The 17,314-nt window shown below is 36.6% G+C and overlaps 1 protein-coding gene across 4 annotated transcripts in view; it reads right to left on the reverse strand.

The window, feature by feature from the left end:
• LOC128685674 (rho family-interacting cell polarization regulator 2) overlaps window positions 1-17,314 on the reverse strand; it is a 535,723-nt gene that overhangs the window by 335,889 nt on the left and 182,520 nt on the right. For 3 of the 4 annotated variants that reach the window (XM_070088105.1, XM_070088107.1, XM_070088108.1), the window contains exons 3-4: window positions 16,556-16,585; window positions 13,589-13,693 (exon numbers count right to left, since the gene is read on the reverse strand). In XM_070088105.1, the coding sequence (XP_069944206.1) occupies window positions 13,589-13,693; window positions 16,556-16,585 (135 nt within the window). The remainder of the gene's footprint in view (window positions 1-13,588; window positions 13,694-16,555; window positions 16,586-17,314) is intronic. The other variant, XM_070088106.1, reaches the window with a different exon arrangement.

The raw sequence follows: 17,314 nt of genomic DNA on the forward strand, positions 1-17,314 counted from the left end.
TTTACATTGAAGTATATATGTGAACAGTATTTAGAAAAAGGTAGGGAAGTTTTTATTGCATTTATGGATTTAGGAAAGGCATATGATAGAGTGGATAGGGAAGCAATGTAGCAGATGTTGCAAGTACTATATGGAATAGGTGGTAAGTTACTAAATGCTGTAAAGAGTTTTTATGAGGATAGTGTGGCTCAGGTTAGGGTGTGTAGAAGAGAGGGAGACTACTTCCCGGTAAAAGTAGGTCTTAGACAGGGATGTGTAATATCACGATAGTTGTTTAATATATTTATAGATGGGGTTGTAAAAGAAGTAAATGCTAGGGTGTTCGGGAGAGGGGTGGGATTAAATTATGGGGAATTAAATACAAAATGGGAAGTGACACAGTTACTTTTTGCTGATGATACTGTGCTTATGGGAGATTCTAAAGAAAAATTGCAAAGGTTAGTGGACGAATTTGGGAATGTGTGTAAAAGAAGAAAGTTGAAAGTAAACATAGAAAAGAGTAAGGTTTTTTGAGTATCAAATGATTTAGATAAAGAAAAATTAGATATCAAATTGGGGAGTAGTAGTATGGAAGAAGTGAATGTTTTCAGATATTTGGGAGTTGATGTGTCAGTGGATGAATTAATGAAGGATGAGGTTAATCATAGAATTGATGAAGGAAAAAAGATGAGTGGTGCATTGAGGCATATGTGGAGGCAAAGAATGTTACCAATGGAGGCAAAGAGAGGAATGTATGAAAGTATAGTACTACCAACACTCTTATATGGGTGTGAAACTTGGGTTGTAAATGCTGCAGCGAGGAGGCGGTTGGAGGCAGTGGAGATGTCCTGTCTAAGGGCAATGTGTGGTGTAAATATTATGCAGAAAATTCAGAGTGTGGAAATTAGGAGAAGGTGTGGAGTTAATAAAAGTATTAGTCAGAGGGCTGAAGAGGGTTTGTTGAGGTGGTTTGGTCATTTAGAGAGAATAGATCAAAGTAGAATGACATGGAGAGCACTTAAATCTGTAGGGAAAGGAAGGCGGGGTAGGGGTCATCCTCAAAAAGTTTGGAGGGAGGGGGTAAAGGTGGTTTTGTGGGCGAGGGGCTTGGACTTCCAGCAAGCGTGCGTGAGCGTGTTAGATAGGAGTGAATGGAGACAAATGGTATTTGGGACCTGACGAGCTGTTGGAGTGTGAATAGGGTAATATTTAGTGAGGGGATTCAGGGAAACTGGTTATTTTATATAGCCGGACTTGAGTCCTGGAAATGGGAAGTACAGTGCCTGCACTCTAGAGGAGGGGTTTGGGATATTGGCAGTTTGGAGGGATACATTGTGTATCTTTATATGTATATACTTCTAAACTGTTGTATTCTGGGCACCTCTGCAAAAACAGTAATTATGTGTGAGTGAGGTGAAAGTATTGAATGATGATTAAAGTATTTTCTTTTTGGGGATTTTTTTTTTTTTTTTGGGTCACCCTGCCTCAGTGGGAGACGGCCAACTTGTTAAAAAATAATAATAATAATAATAATAATAATAATAATAATAATAATAACAGTATATTAATATAATAATAATAATAATAATAATAATAATAATAATAATAATAATAATAATAATAATAATAATAATAATAAAATAATAATAATAATAACAGTATAATAATATGTATATAATAAAATAATAATAATAATAAAATAATAATAATTATAATAATAATAATATAATAGGTATAATAACAAATGAAAATAATAATGTACTATAATAATAATTTAATAATAGCTGGCTTCAAAAGGCCGTCACTAGATGGCAGTGAATACCACAACAATGCAGGAGTGGTTATGGCTGCCTCCACCTGTCACATAATGACATATTTTATTCATTCTAGAGTATATATCAGGTTTCTATGTTATTTGTATTATTTATTATGCCATATTATTATGTCATATTTTGATAGATAAATAAACGGTCGAGTTAATATCAGTGAAATATTGAAGTATTTTGTCGTGCCTCGTGAGAGCCAGAACGGATTACATAATTGGATTTCAATTAATTTAAATGGAGAAAATTGACTCATCATACGAGCAAATCGGGATACAAGCAAGGTCACGGACCGGATTAAACTCGTAAGCAAATGTTCCATTGTATGTGGAAATGCAAAATGACAAACTGACTGTGGATATCTACCAATCTGTCAAAATAGCTGACCAAAAAGAGGATTGCCCTGCATACCAACATCAGCCCCGCTGCCAGGTAAATAAACAACCCAAGCCCCAAGTGCAACAAGATCTCCTTAACCCTTTGAGGGTCGACAGGCCCTCTCCGAGACTCGTTGTCAGGGTCGGCCAAATTTAAAAAAAAAATAATAATAATTTTTTCTTATGAAAAGATAATCTTTTCCCGATCATAATGACACCGAAATTATGAAATTTGATGGAAAACTTACGGAATTATGCTCTTGCGAAGTTAGCGGTCTCGGCAATGTTTACGCATCAGCGATTTTGCCCACTTTGAGCCCCATTTTCGGCCAATTCCACTGCACTAGTTGACAAAAAACATGAATATTTCGCTAGAACTCCATTTTTTCTATCGAATGAGTGCAAGAAACACCCCATTTACCAATTTCAACTATCCAGTACAGTCGTCAGAATTTAGCAATTTTGCCAATTTCACACAAATTTCAAAAGATGCCAATTTCCGAATAGGGTCCAGAACAAACAAGAAAGACATTCCTGGCACTAAAATGACATTTCCTTTGTTCATTAGTCACGTCTCAAGGCCCCTCTTACATTCTTTTGCTTTCCAGTTTGAATTTTTATTCTCACAAAAAATAGAAGATTTACTGTTATGCAGACTACTGCATTAGTGTAAAAAATGATATAAATAATATTGGTGCACTTGCAAAAGAATATTAGACTCACCAGTTGACGTGTATTGGACGCTTGGCATGATTTGTTTACTTTTGAACTTTGGTAAAAATCGAACATTTCTGCTACTTTGATCTCAATTTCAAGGTACTTTTCATTGTAAAACCAGTCAAAATCATCTCAATTTCTGTAATATGTCTTCCATTCTATAAAATGAGACCAAGAAACTGTTGCAACCCCTGAATGGGTTACAATGATTATTATGTATATATGTAATGTATATTACCTTTTCATATAATTTTATATTGCTTATATTTGCGATAATAGCTAAATCGCAAATGTATTGCCTTATATTGTTATTTGACGTAGATTATGTTGTTACGATGTACATAATATGTGCTCAGTTAGTATTGATTGTCAAACTACTGTAATTATCGCTTGTCGCTCGTTATACTGCCGGCTTCTGAGCTGCAGTTGTCCACATAGCTATCACGTGATCGAGGGGGGGTGTCCTCACCTCTCGTGAAGTTTTCAATCTGCTCTAGACTCTCTTGGTGGTTGGACAGATTGTCTGTCTCATTATTCTTGTTAGTTCTGTAGAACTCTGTTCTCAGAACATTGTATAGACTTAGTGATTTTCGACGTTGTACTGAGGTTGTGTGTCGCTTAGACACTCTGAACATCTCAGGTCCTTAGCTATAGCTTCTGACCTAATTTTGTACTGGTTTATGTGTATTGTCACAGTCAGGGTTTTTCCTATGCTGAACATAGATTCAGTAGTATGGGAGTTTTGTAACTTTTGTGGAGGATCTGCTGATGGTCCCTACTTAGTGTCGTTATATTATTTCCCAGTTCCTGATTCTGTGTCGCAGTCACTTGATATTGCATTGCTATTGGGCTTAGCATTCTTTGTTGTTCAAGCAGACTGTTCGGGTTGCCAGTCGGTCAAGAAGTTAATTTATTTGAGGACTTTGTCAGTCACTTGTTTAAGTCTTATTCGAGTCTTGAGACATAGCTAACTACTTAAGAGCACTTACACGCATACACACACTTACTTGTACATATTTGTAATATCTTATTAAATGTTAATGTACCTGACGGTACTTAAGAATTATAAATGTGATATGTGCTTTCAGCACAATAATATTGAACTCGAGAGATTGATTTTATTTTGATTGCTGTAATTTAATTTAATTTGATAATATACCTCTAGACTTAATAAATTTATTAAATTTTAATTTCTCTAGTTAGTAGCCTACCAGTTGTAATCCTAAAGCACTATTGAACCATACTGAATTTTAATGGATAATTGGACAAGGATACTGACTACTTGTTACGAAAACCCAGTAACAGGCTGGATGCTAGAAGGGCAGTCCTTTCTAGTATTCACTGGAGATCTCTAAGCTTTTAGAATCGCGTTTTTTGTAACAAATGGGGGCCTGTCCGGGATGCTCTTGATCCAAGGTGTTGGAGAAATTGTCCAGTTTGACATACTAGTAACTCTATGATCAAACACTTTGAGTACTTTCCTAATCTGAAGACTTTGAGTTTAGTCTTGTACAACATACCAGGTGGATGTATGTACCTGACTGAGTCTCTTGATCCAAGGAGATGGAAATACTGTTTATGAGCTCTAACTCTAAGACAACCAACACTAAAATTCCTATTAGGATTATAGTTTCCCATAATCACTCTCTCGTAGTACAATTATTTTCGTGATGTATGCCAAAGTGAAACAGTTAATTGATACTCTGACTTTGTCTGAGTTAAGTACATTAAAACTTCAGACGTGTTGGCAAGTAGCCAAATATCTCGGTGTGACGTATAACAGGAATTACACCGCTGAAGCTGTCAGAGCATTAATTAAAGATATATTGTTTCCTGCTCATACAGAGATGTCTGATTATGATTCAGATTCAGAAAGCCTATTGTCACAATTAAGAAGTATGACTCTATTTGATGAAGATGAAAGAGCAACTAGAGCAGAAGTGAGCCTAGTGTAGATCAGTTCTCGCTCGCTCCTTCCTTCACTGACACTATAGTACAGAGTATAGCTGGTAGTATGACACAGCCTAATACTGGTACAGTGTATGCTACACCTGTATCTACTTATCCTAGACCAGATCTAGACTCTCTAGGGATGGCTGGACTAAGTGTCCGACCTAAGGACCGTCCAGACCACTTTAATTTCCCTACTCCTCCATTACCTACTGGTCCTATCTCTCAGGAACAGTTTGAGAGGTTTGAACGCCTCTTTATGTTGCACACTGCACAAATAGAGGCACAGAGGAGATTGAACGAAGAAGATTTCCAAAGAGAAAATGTTCGTCTGTTAAGACAACAGAATGATGGATCACAGGACACATTTAATGTGCAGAAAGCTGCATCTATGGTTCCTAAGTTTTTTGAAAGTGACTTAGACACATATTTTGATGTGTTTGAGAACCAGGCACGTGCTATGAACTGGCCACGTAAGCACTGGGCAACATTGTTGCATACTGCTTTGACAGGAAGAGCTCAAACCTGTACTGCAGCTTTGCCATTTGCTAAGTACATTAGTTATGACGCTGTCAAACAAACAATTCTAGAGACGTATAACTTGTTACCTGTAAGTTATCAAAGAGCATTTCGTACGTTACAACGACGACAAGATCAAACTTGTGTAGAGTTTGCTCGTGAGAAAAAAGTTGCATTTCAGAGATGGTCTAGAGCTGCTAAATGTAACAACTACGACAGCCTTGTTCAGTTGTTACTACACGAAGAGTTTAACAACTGTATGCCTGCTGACATACAAGAATATCTGATCGATCATACTACCTCAGATATTCTGGAAACTGCAGCATTAGCAGACAATTACGAGATTTCTCACAAACTTGTACGTACTAAAACACAAAAAAACAAGGTAACTAAAAATTGTCCTAGAAGTTGGCAACCTAAATCAGCTGCTCATTGCCGGCCTGATGTACCTGCTACTGTAACTTCTCGTACCTTTACCAGGAAAACTCACAATCCTGAATCTGTCTCTGTGGCTAGACAGAAATCTGGTATCGAGAAGAAGAAAGTTAAATGTACCTATTGTAACAGAAAAGGACATACTAGAGAGTATTGCTATAAGTTAGAAAGAGATACGAGAAACAGTCGTGCGGCTGGCGCCCCCACTCAAGTCGTATCCTCTTCCGTGCAACAAAGACACCAAAAGCCTAGCAATGCCTCTGATCCTACTGTTTTAGATAATGTTACTCAGGATAGATGACTAGCGTCAGAAAGTGTATCTGACGAAAAGATTCGTTCAGCGATGAGTCCTTACTTTTCGAGAGATAAAGTAGGATTTGACGAATCACATCTAACTGAGATAATTACTTTCAGAGACACTGGCAGTTATCTCACGTTATTAAGAGAAGATGTACTGCCCATAACTGACGATACCTATTGCAAGATAGATGTATTGTTAGAAGCCTATGGAGGGGCTGTTATAAAAGTGCCTCTGCACAAAGTGTATATTGAAACAAGCTATTATACTGGTTATATTTCAGTGGGTATATCCAGTGGTGTATTTCCCATCAGGTCAGTGGACTTGTTGATAGGGAACGATATCCTTCATGCTGGTATATGTAAAGAACCACTTGTGATTGATAATAACACTGATGATAATTATGCCATTGAAGCTTGTAGAGAGAAACCTATTTTATTTCCTCTCAGTGCAATTACTAGAGCTATGTCTAAGATACAACAACCATCCTTGTCTCCTGTTGAATTAATTGATGACAATGATTTGGGGTTGAATATGTTGTTTAGTGATGCTCTGCGCCCAGGATCATTAACACTGACTCCCCCCGGTCATCAACCTAGTCAGGACACAACTGACGTTAAATTTCTAACTCATGATGATTTAATCAAGGATCAGTTTGTTGATCAGTCACTGGAAAGACTGAGAGATATAGCAGTTACTGAGAGTGAAGCAAAGGATCTCGATAATTGTTACTATTATAGTAACGGTGTACTGATGGAGAAAAATACATGCAAGTTGTCAGCTGATAGTGTTTCTACCACAGTCAAGCATCAAGTTGTGTTACCAGTTACATTTCGTGAACAAGCCATTGATTTTGCTCACAATAGTCCCATAGGAGGACATTTGGGTGTCAAGAAGACACTCGGTAAACTGGCAAAACATTTTACTTGGCCTAAAATGAAGGAAACAGTAGCTGATCATGTGCGACGTTGCCACGTGTGTCAAGTGACAGGCAAGCCAGCACACACACCTCCACCTGCGCCTCTCACTATGAGCACTAGTAGCAAAGTTCAGTTCATCTGGACTAGATATTGTTCAGACTCGTTCAAAAGGTTGAAACGTTTGCTCTCCTCTGCTCCTGTGTTGAAGAGTCCTAATTTCAATCTTTCCTTCTTTTTACATATAGATGCGAGTGGCTATGCAGTGGGTGCTGTGCTGCTCCAACAGTCAACATCCACTGATATTCTCCATCCTATATGTTACTATTCATCTAAGCTTAAACGACACCAGAAAAATTATGCCACTATTGAGAAAGAGGCTCTAGCTCTTGTGGTGTCCTTGGAACATTTTGACGTGTATTTGGGCACTTCCCCATTTAAAATTAACGTTTTTTCTGACCACAATCCACTCACTTATATAAATACTATGAAGAGTAAGAATGCTAGGATCATGAGGTGGGCTCTCAGAATCCAACCTTATTCTATTAGTATAAAACACATAAGTGGTCATTGTAATGTAATTGCTGACGCTCTGTCACGTCCTTAATAATTATCAATTACATTAAATTAACGTAATTTTATGCCCAAATACCTTTTGTTACTTGCTATGTCAAATTCAGTAAAGTAACTTAACCCCTCCAGCCCATATTAACTATATATACTCATGTCATATCTAATTATTATATTTATGTATTCACAGTATTGTTGTGTGAGGAGGAGACAAGCTGAGTGTTGAGTGGGTAGTGTGGTGCGGGTGAGGTACTGCGTGACGCAACACTGTCCTGCCGCAGACCCCCCCCCTCACTACACACCTTAAGCTGTTTCATACTCAGATGTCCATACTGCCTAGCATTCCACAACCACTACTTAAGAGTGGAATGCAGTCTCCTCTATATTCGAGCCTCAACGTGCCCTACTCATCTGCGCTATCCTGTCTCTACACTGATGTACATAACCACGAGTATGAAGAGATATGATAAAGTGTACTGCCCTAGTACTAGGGGCATATCCTAGTGACGGACGCTGTGAAAGACATTAATGCAACACTTAGTGCGACCCTCTGTCGTGTTGGGGGGGTGTTGCAACCCCTGAATGGGTTACAATGATTATTATGTATATATGTAATGTATATTACCTTTTCATATAATTTTATATTGCTTATATTTGCGATAATAGCTAAATCGCAAATGTATTGCCTTATATTGTTATTTGACGTAGCTTATGTTGTTAGGATGTACATAATATGTGCTCAGTTAGTCTTGATTGTCAAAGTACTGTAATTATCGCTTGTCGCTCGTTATACTGCCGGCTTCTGAGCTGCAGTTGTCCACATAGCTATCACGTGATCGAGGGGGGAGGTGTCCTCACCTCTCGTGAAGTTTTCAGTCTGCTCTAGACTCTCTTGGTGGTTGGACAGATTGTCTGTCTCATTAATCTTGTTAGTTCTGTAGAACTCTGTTCTCAGAACATTGTATAGACTTAGTGATTTTCGACGTTGTACTGAGGTTGTGTGTCGCTTAGACACTCTGAATATCACAGGTCCTTAGCTATAGCTTCTGACCTAATTTTGTACTGGTTTCTGTGTATTGTCACAGTTGCGCTTTTCCTATGCTGAACATAGATTCAGTAGTATGGGAGTTTTGTAACTTTTGTGGAGGATCTGTTGATGGTCCCTACTTAGTGTCGTTATATTATTTCCCAGTTCCTGATTCTGTGTCGCAGTCGCTTGATATTGCATTGCTATTGGGCTTAGCATTCTTTGTTGTTCAAGCAGACTGTTCAGGTTGCCAGTCGGTCAAGAAGTTAATTTATTTGAGGACTTTGTCAGTCACTTGTTTAAGTCTTATTCGAGTCTTGAGACATAGCGAACTACTTAAGAGCACTTACACGCATACACACACTTACTTGTACATATTTGTAATATCTTATTAAATGTTAATGTACCTGACGGTACTTAAGAATTAAAAATGTGATATGTGCTTTCAGCACAATAATATTGAACTCGAGAGATTGATTTTATTTTGATTGCTGTAATTTAATTTAATTTGATAATATACCTCTAGACTTAATAAATTTATTAAATTTTAATTTCTCTAGTTAGTATCCTACCAGCTGTAATCCTAAAGCACTATTGAACCATACTGAATTTTAATGGATAATTGGACAAGGATACTGACTACTTGTTACGAAAACCCAGTAACAGGCTAGATGCTAGAAGGGCAGCCCTTTCTAGTATTCACTGGAGATCTCTAAGCTTTTAGAATCGCGTTTTTTGTAACATTCCCCATCAGTAAAATTGGTACCTGGGAGTTAGTTGACTGGTGTGGGTCACATCCTGGGACAAAACTGACCTAATTTGCCCAAAATGCTCTGCATAATAAGTGGCTTACTCTATAGTATGTCAATGATGTCAACTAGGCCTGTATACCTTGTATATGTACTTGTATAAATAAGGATTTTTTTTTTTTAACATTTCAGCCATTGTTCACCAAGGCAGGGTGACCCAAAAAGAAAGAAAAACCCCAAAAGAAAGAAAAAAACTTTCATCATTATTCAACATGTTCACCATCACTCATACATAATCACTGTCTTTGCAGAGGCGCTCAGATACAACAGTTTAGATGTCCCTCCAAACTGCCAATATCCCAAACCCCTCCTTTAACCCTTAAAATGTCCAAACGCAGATCTATGTTTGCTCGCGTAGTGCTCCAAACATAGATCTACTTTTTTTTTACCTTCTTTCTTATGGAGAAAATCAAGGTCGGAGCACTACACGTGAAAACGTAGATCTAAGTTTGGACAGCTTAACCCTTTCAGGGTCCGTCCTGTAGATCTACGGCTTTACGTTCAGGGTCCAAACCGTAGATCTACGCCATGAGCTCAGCTCACTCTGATAAACTGTGAGTGGTACATTTGGGCCTAGATATGAGAGAATACATCTATGTGGTATGTGTGCACCACATAAAACAGATCCTGCAGCACACTGTGTATAATGAGAGAAAAAAAATGAAATCATCATTTTTCGATTAAAACAGCAACTTTGCAGTGTTTTTTCGTATGTTTTTTATAGTTGTATTTGCGATTTTTTGGTCTCATTTGATAGAATGGAAGACATATTACAGAAATAGAGATGATTTTGATTGGTTTTAGCACTGGAAATGGCTTGAAACTGAGCTCAAAGTAGCAGAAATGTTAAATTTTTGCCGATATTCAAGAGTAAACAAACGACCTCACACGTCTATTACACGTCAGCTGGTGGGTCTAATATACATTCACAAATATGGTGATGATATTTATACAATTATTATAGTATTGCATAACAGTAAATCTTCTATTTTTTGGTGTGAATAAAAATTCATTATGTGAATAAAAAATCAAAATGGAATTTATTTGTAAAGCCTCAAAACATAACTAATGAACAGAGGAAATGTTAGTTTAGTGCCAAGAATGCCTACATTGTTCATTCTGGACCCTATTTTGAAATTGGAATATTTTGAACTTTGTGTTAAATTGGCCAAATTAACAATTTCCGATCACTTTATTTTGTAGTTGAAACAGTTGACTTGGCGATTTCTTGTACTCAATCGATAGAATAGAAGTAATACTAGTGAAATAGCTAAGAATTTGGTTGATTGGAATAATGTAATTGGCCTAAAATGGGAGTCAAAGTCGGCAAAATCGCCGATTCGTAAATATCGCTGACACATCAAAATTCGCGAGAGCATAATTTCGTCAATTTTCCACCAAATTTCGTACTTTTTGTTTTATTACCTTCACAAAAAGATTCTCTACGATTTCATAAGAAAAAATAACAAATTTTTTTTTTGAAAATTCTTGGACACTGGTGCGTGACTCCAGATTTGGGCCTTGGACCCTGAAAGGGTTAAGGGTTAAAGTGCAGGCACTGCAATTCCCATTTCCAGGACTCAAATCCAACTAACCAGTTTCCTTGAATCCCTTCACAAAATATTACCCTGCTCACACTCCAACAGCTCGTCAGGTCCCAAAAATCATTCGTATCCATTCACTCCTATCTAACACGCTTATGCGCGTTTACTGATAGTCCAAGCCCCTCGCCCACAAAACCTCCTTTACCCCATCCCTCCAACCTTTTCGAGGATGACCCCTACCCTGCCTTCCTTCCTCAACAGATTTATACGCTCTCCAAGTCATCCTACTTTGTTCCAATCTCTATAAATGACCAAACCACCTCAACAACTCCTCTTCAGCCCTCTGACTGTAGCATTAAGAGTGTAGCATTAAGAGTGTAGCATTAAGAGTGTACCATTAAGAGAGTAGCTATTAGTGATTAAGCGATAGAAAAAAGACAAAATGAAATGAACTCCTGACAGCATATGCCGCTGTGCCCAGCATCTCTTCTACCTCGTCAACCTTTGCCAGCATCTCTTCTCCAAGGTAAATGTTATATTATTATTATTATTTATTACACATTATTATTATTATTATTGTTTTTCTTATGAAACTATGTAGTGATTAATAGAGTCTGCCTTACAAACACTCCATTTTCTGTTATAATAAAAGCATGGGAAGGTATGTAGTCAGGAGCAGGAACAATGGCCGCTGTGCAGCCGCCTCCACTTCCACTACTCAAATATGTCATGACATATTTCATTCATTCTAATGTATATAACATGTTTCCATGTTATTAACCCTTTGAGGGTTTCGGACGTACTAGTACGGCTTACGACCCAGGGTTTTTGACGTACTAGTACGCCTAAATTCTAGCGCCCTCAAATCTAGTGGGAGAAAGCTGGTAGGCCTTCATATGAAAGAATGGGTCTATGTGGTCAGTGTGCACAGTCTAAAAAAAAATCCCGCAGCACACAGTGCATAATGAGAAGAAAAAAACTTTGACCATTTTTTTGGAATAAAACAGCAACTTTGCACTGTATTTTCGTATGGTATTTATTGTTGTATTCTAGTTTTCTTGGTCTCATTTTATAGAATGGAAGACATATTACAGAAATTGAGATGATTTTGACTGGTTTTACAATGAAAGATACCTTGAAATTGAGCTCAAAGTAGCAGAAATGTTCGATTTTTACCAAATTTCAAAAGTAAACAAATCGTGCCAAGCGTGCAATACACGTCAACTGGTGAGTCTAATATTCTTTCACAAGTGCACCAATAATATTTATACCATTTTTTACACTAATGCAGTAGTCTGCATAACAGTAAATCTTATATTTTTTGTGAGAATAAAAATTCAAAGTGGAAAGCAAAAGAATAAAAGAGGGGCCTTGAGACGTGACTAATGACCAGAGGAAATGTCATTTTAGTGCCAGGAATGTCTTTCTTGTTTATTCTGGACCCTATTCGGAAATTGGCATCTTTTGAAATTTGTGTGAAATTGGCAAAATTGCTAAATTCTAACCACTGTACTGGATAGTTGAATTTCATAAATGGGTTGTTTCTTGCACCCATTCGATAGAAAAAATGGAGTTCTAGCGAAATATTCATGTTTTTTGTCGACTAGTACAGTGGAATTGGCCGAAAATGGGGCTCAAAGTGGGCAAAATCGCCGATGCGTAAACATCGCCGAGACCGCTAACTTTGCGAGAGCATAATTCCGTAAGTTTTCCATCAAATTTCAAACTTTTGGTGTCCTTATGATCGGGAAAAGATTCTCTATCTTTTCATAAGAGAAAATAATTTTTTTTTTTTTTTTAAATTTGGCCGACCCTGACAACGAGTTTCGGAGAGGGCCTGTCGACCCTCAAAGGGTTAATATTGTTATGCCATATTAGATGAAATGCGATAGATAAATAAGTCGCAGAGTTCATATTAGGGAAATACTCAAGTATTTTGTCGTGCCTGGAATTCCACTGGGATGGATTAATTCCATTTCAGTTAATTTAAATGAGGAAAACTGACTACAAACGAGCAAATCCAGATGTGAGCAAGGTCACAGAATGGATTAAACTCGTAAGTAGAGGTTCCACTGTTTTTGTTTTACATGATGGTAGGATTGTTGGTGTCTTTTCTGTCTCATAAAGCATGCAAGATTTCAGGTACATCTTGCTACTTCTACTTACACTTAGGTCAAACCTTCATGCATGTACACATTTATGTATACACACTCATCTGAGTTTTCTTTGATTTTATCTTAATAGTTCTTGTTCTTATTACTTATCCTTTCATATCCATGGGGAAGTGGAATAAGTATCTTTCCTCAGTAAGCTATGCGTGTTGTAAAAGTCAACTAAAATGCTGGGAGCAATGGGCTAGTAACCCCTTTTCCCTGTACAACTTACTAAAAATAAAAAGAAGGAAGATATTATTATTGCATCAAGACTTCAAGGAACCCAGGTGAAGAAAGTTTCCCCCAGAACCTCCCATCATGGATAGCCTTGATGCCAATGACACATCACCCATTTCTCCCATGTCAGCTGACCACACAACAACAAAACAGTGCAGATTTACAACAAGACTCATCCTTAAGAAAATTAACTTAGTAAAACGAGAATATGTTGTTATAAAAGAAGTGCTTACCCCATCTCTCAGCTTCTGATGCAGAGTATACTGATCCTGTAGGTCCTCCAGTTTACTCAGATGGTACTCAATCCTCTTGAGATAACGCTCAGCAGCTTTAATTTGCTGAAAAATTATAGGAAGCATGTGTAAAATTACCATCAAAAGAACATTTGATTGGTAAGCCAAGAAGTTAAGTCATGAGTCAGCTAAACATTGTACAGTGACAAAATATAATTCACAGTGTTCAATAACTTTAATGATTATGTTTTCTATTATAAAACAAATATGTCTTGATTTAAGTCCACAAAAAAAAACAAAAGTTATAGTATGTACAGCAATAAGAATATTTTTCTTTTACTGAAATCTGCAACTGACATACCATTATGGACATGGGTACTGTGCATGCACATATAATCATGCCATTATTTAAGCTTAGTGTAAGATAAAACAAAAAGTCATGCTAAAAAAAAGGCTAGTAGTAAATCCATCATAAGTCCATGCTTTAATAATGGTCAAAGATCTTCTCTATAGAATAATAGCAGAGGCAGAAATAACATGTCAAAATGTTTTCCCACAGTGACTGCTAAGTTATAGATAAGAAATACTGTAATAAAAATCTAAATAATTACAAAACAGCAGGTATTCCTACATTGTTAAATGAAGACATGAAAATATATAATACTTATTCTGTGCATGCAATTCATTTCATTCAGTGATGGAAGGAAAACTCAGCTGGGATGTATATTAGATTTTAGTATTGTCAATGGTCAATATAGCAAGTAAAGCTGGACACTGATACATGTATTAGTCATGAAAGGAAAAACAGTGTTAGTCTTGATGATAAACTTAGAATGAATGTGCACAGCTGTATTTATTTTATAATAAAAATGTCTTTTATGCAACTGAATAAATACAGTACGTACTTCAGATTACAGACAAGTCTATTAATTCCAGGGAATGTAAACTGCATTTCATCATAATTGTATGAAAAATACAACTACACAAACTGGAAACCCATCCTTTGTAAATTCTAAGTAAGCTACTAAAGAAATAAAGACTTTCATTTTCCTTCCCAGTGTGTGAACTCTTTTTAGTGTTGTTTAAGTCCTCGTCATATGTGATTATATTCATATTCGAGCATGGGAATCACTTTGGTTCATAAACAAGCTTCAACACATTCCCTCTCAAGTCATATCAAGTCACAAAGAAAACTAAGCTATTTGATGTCAGAAAATACTTACAAGACTAATGACAAATATTCATTTAGGTATATTAATATGTACCAACAACATGTAAATAAGATATAATATGTGGTTTATGGCACTGATTTAGAAGGCGCTTCTTCCACTGATTTAGACAACACATCACCTAAATGTGATAGCCTGCATCCCATGCGTTACTCGCATCAATGTCCATTCATTACAAAGGGTATGGTACACTTCAGTACATTCCCTACAGAGAGTATGGCATACTGCAGTACATTCACTATAGAGGGTATGGCACACTGCGGTACAGTAGGGCTCCACTTATACGGAAGGTTAGGTTCCACACTACCGCTGCAAAGTGGACATCATCGGAAAGCAGAGCGCCATTTGTTACCACTTATAATAATAAGTTTACACTAGCATACGCATTAAGTTACCAATAGAACTAGGCATTAAAAAACAATAAAAAGTAAAATACGCACACAGTACACTCATTACTCACCTCAAAATATTTGTAGTCTTAATGTAGGGTGAGAAGTGAGAACCATTTACTGTAAGAAGTCAGGTGTGGTAGGTATGGTAGCCCACCTGACTAACTCACCCACACATAATATGCTATGACTTTTAAACCTCCCTAGAGTGATAAAATGCATATACAGTACACTCATTACTTACCTTAAAATATTTGTAGTCTTAATGTAGAGTCAGAGGTGAGTAAACAAGAAAAAAACGAATAAACAAGAGAGAGAGAGAGAACGAGTAAATGAGAGAGGACAGAGCTGCAGAGTATATAAACAAACAGATGAACGCATTTGGTGAGTTGATACATATTCATTTGCATATTTGTAGAGCTTATATCATAATACAAACACCTTACATTGTGTACAAGTTGTCTCCAAGTTGGTACAGTATAATAAATAAAGAACAACATTTCCGTTCTAATGTAACACACCATTTTTAAAAGGAATGACACTCTGAGTGAAGGCATACGAAAGGAATAATGTTATACAGTTACCCCCAGCAATGCTATTGTGTACACATTTACTTTGGTGTTGGACTAGAGAAAACGTTATTCTTTCCAACATTCCGACAAGACGACTGGAAAAATATCATATTTATGTTAATTTATTCTACTGTGGGTGTATTTATCATGTATATATGTTACATAGCATTTTTCTTATACAATTTTGAAAAAATATTGTAAATGGATTAAACAAAATGTCCATATTAACGTTTTATATGACATTTAATGCGCCACAGAGTGATTATTACTGTGTGTTATTGTTATTATCATTATTAATATGGTGTCTTTGAGACTAATAAGACACCCTTAGTGATTTTAATGTGTACCTGCATGCCAGCATAGTGTGTAAAGTTACACATAAGTATAATTATCAGAGTATATATAAAATATAAAATAATTTTAAAACACTTGAAATTTTGGAAAGTTTCAAACATGATGGAGAGTTGTGCTCACAGAGAATGTAAACAAACCGGGTGGGGCGCAGTGGCCATATTAGAAAATCAGGTGGGGGGAGCCATATAGCAAATTTTGGTCATAATTTGAAATGTCTCTATTATCGGAACACCGTAAAGTAGGGCCCTACTGTACATTCACTACAAAGGGTATGGCACACTGCAGCACATTCACTACAGAGGGTATGGTACACTGCAGCACATTTACTACAGAGGGTATGGCACACTGCAGCACATTCACTACAGAGGGTATGGTACACTGCAGTACAATATAGAGCTTCCCATGCAACCTTCAAAGTCTTACCTTCTCAACCTCATACAATCGACCTTGTGACTGCCAAGAAGAGAAAAAATTTGGTGAATGTTATACTACCATGTCAGTTAAAATTTAGGGTTAGTATGTACATGTGTTAATAATTATTATTAAAAAAAAGAGTACATACTAAATTTAAACTTTTTGAACATTTTGTCATACCCTATAATTTGTATTGTACTGTAATCTGTAATTTTCAATATTAATTTTAAATCTATTAATAAATAAATAAATTTATACTGTGTCTATATATATATATATATATATATATATATACATATATATATATATATATATATATATATATATATATATATATATATATATATATATATATATATATATATATATATATATATATTATTATTATTATTATTATTATTATTATTATCACACTGGCCGATTCCCACCAAGGCAGGGTGGCCCGAAAAAGAAAAACTTTCACCATCATTCACTCCATCACTGTCTTGCCAGAAGGGTGCTTTACACTACAGTTTTTAAACTGCAACATTAACACCCCTCCTTCAGAGTGCAGGCACTGTACTTCCCATCTCCAGAACTCAAGTCCGGCCTGCCGGTTTCCCTGAATCCCTTCATAAATGTTACTTTGCTCACACTCCAACAGCACATCAAGTATTAAAAACCATTTGTCTCCATTCACTCCTATCAAACACGCTCATGCATGCCTGCTGGAAGTCCAAGCCCCTCGCACACAAAACCTCCTTTACCCCCTCCCTCCAACCTTTCCTA

The sequence above is a fragment of the Cherax quadricarinatus genome, chromosome 23 (assembly GCF_038502225.1).
Source record: "Cherax quadricarinatus isolate ZL_2023a chromosome 23, ASM3850222v1, whole genome shotgun sequence".
In the NCBI taxonomy this organism is placed as follows: Eukaryota; Metazoa; Arthropoda; class Malacostraca; order Decapoda; family Parastacidae; genus Cherax; species Cherax quadricarinatus.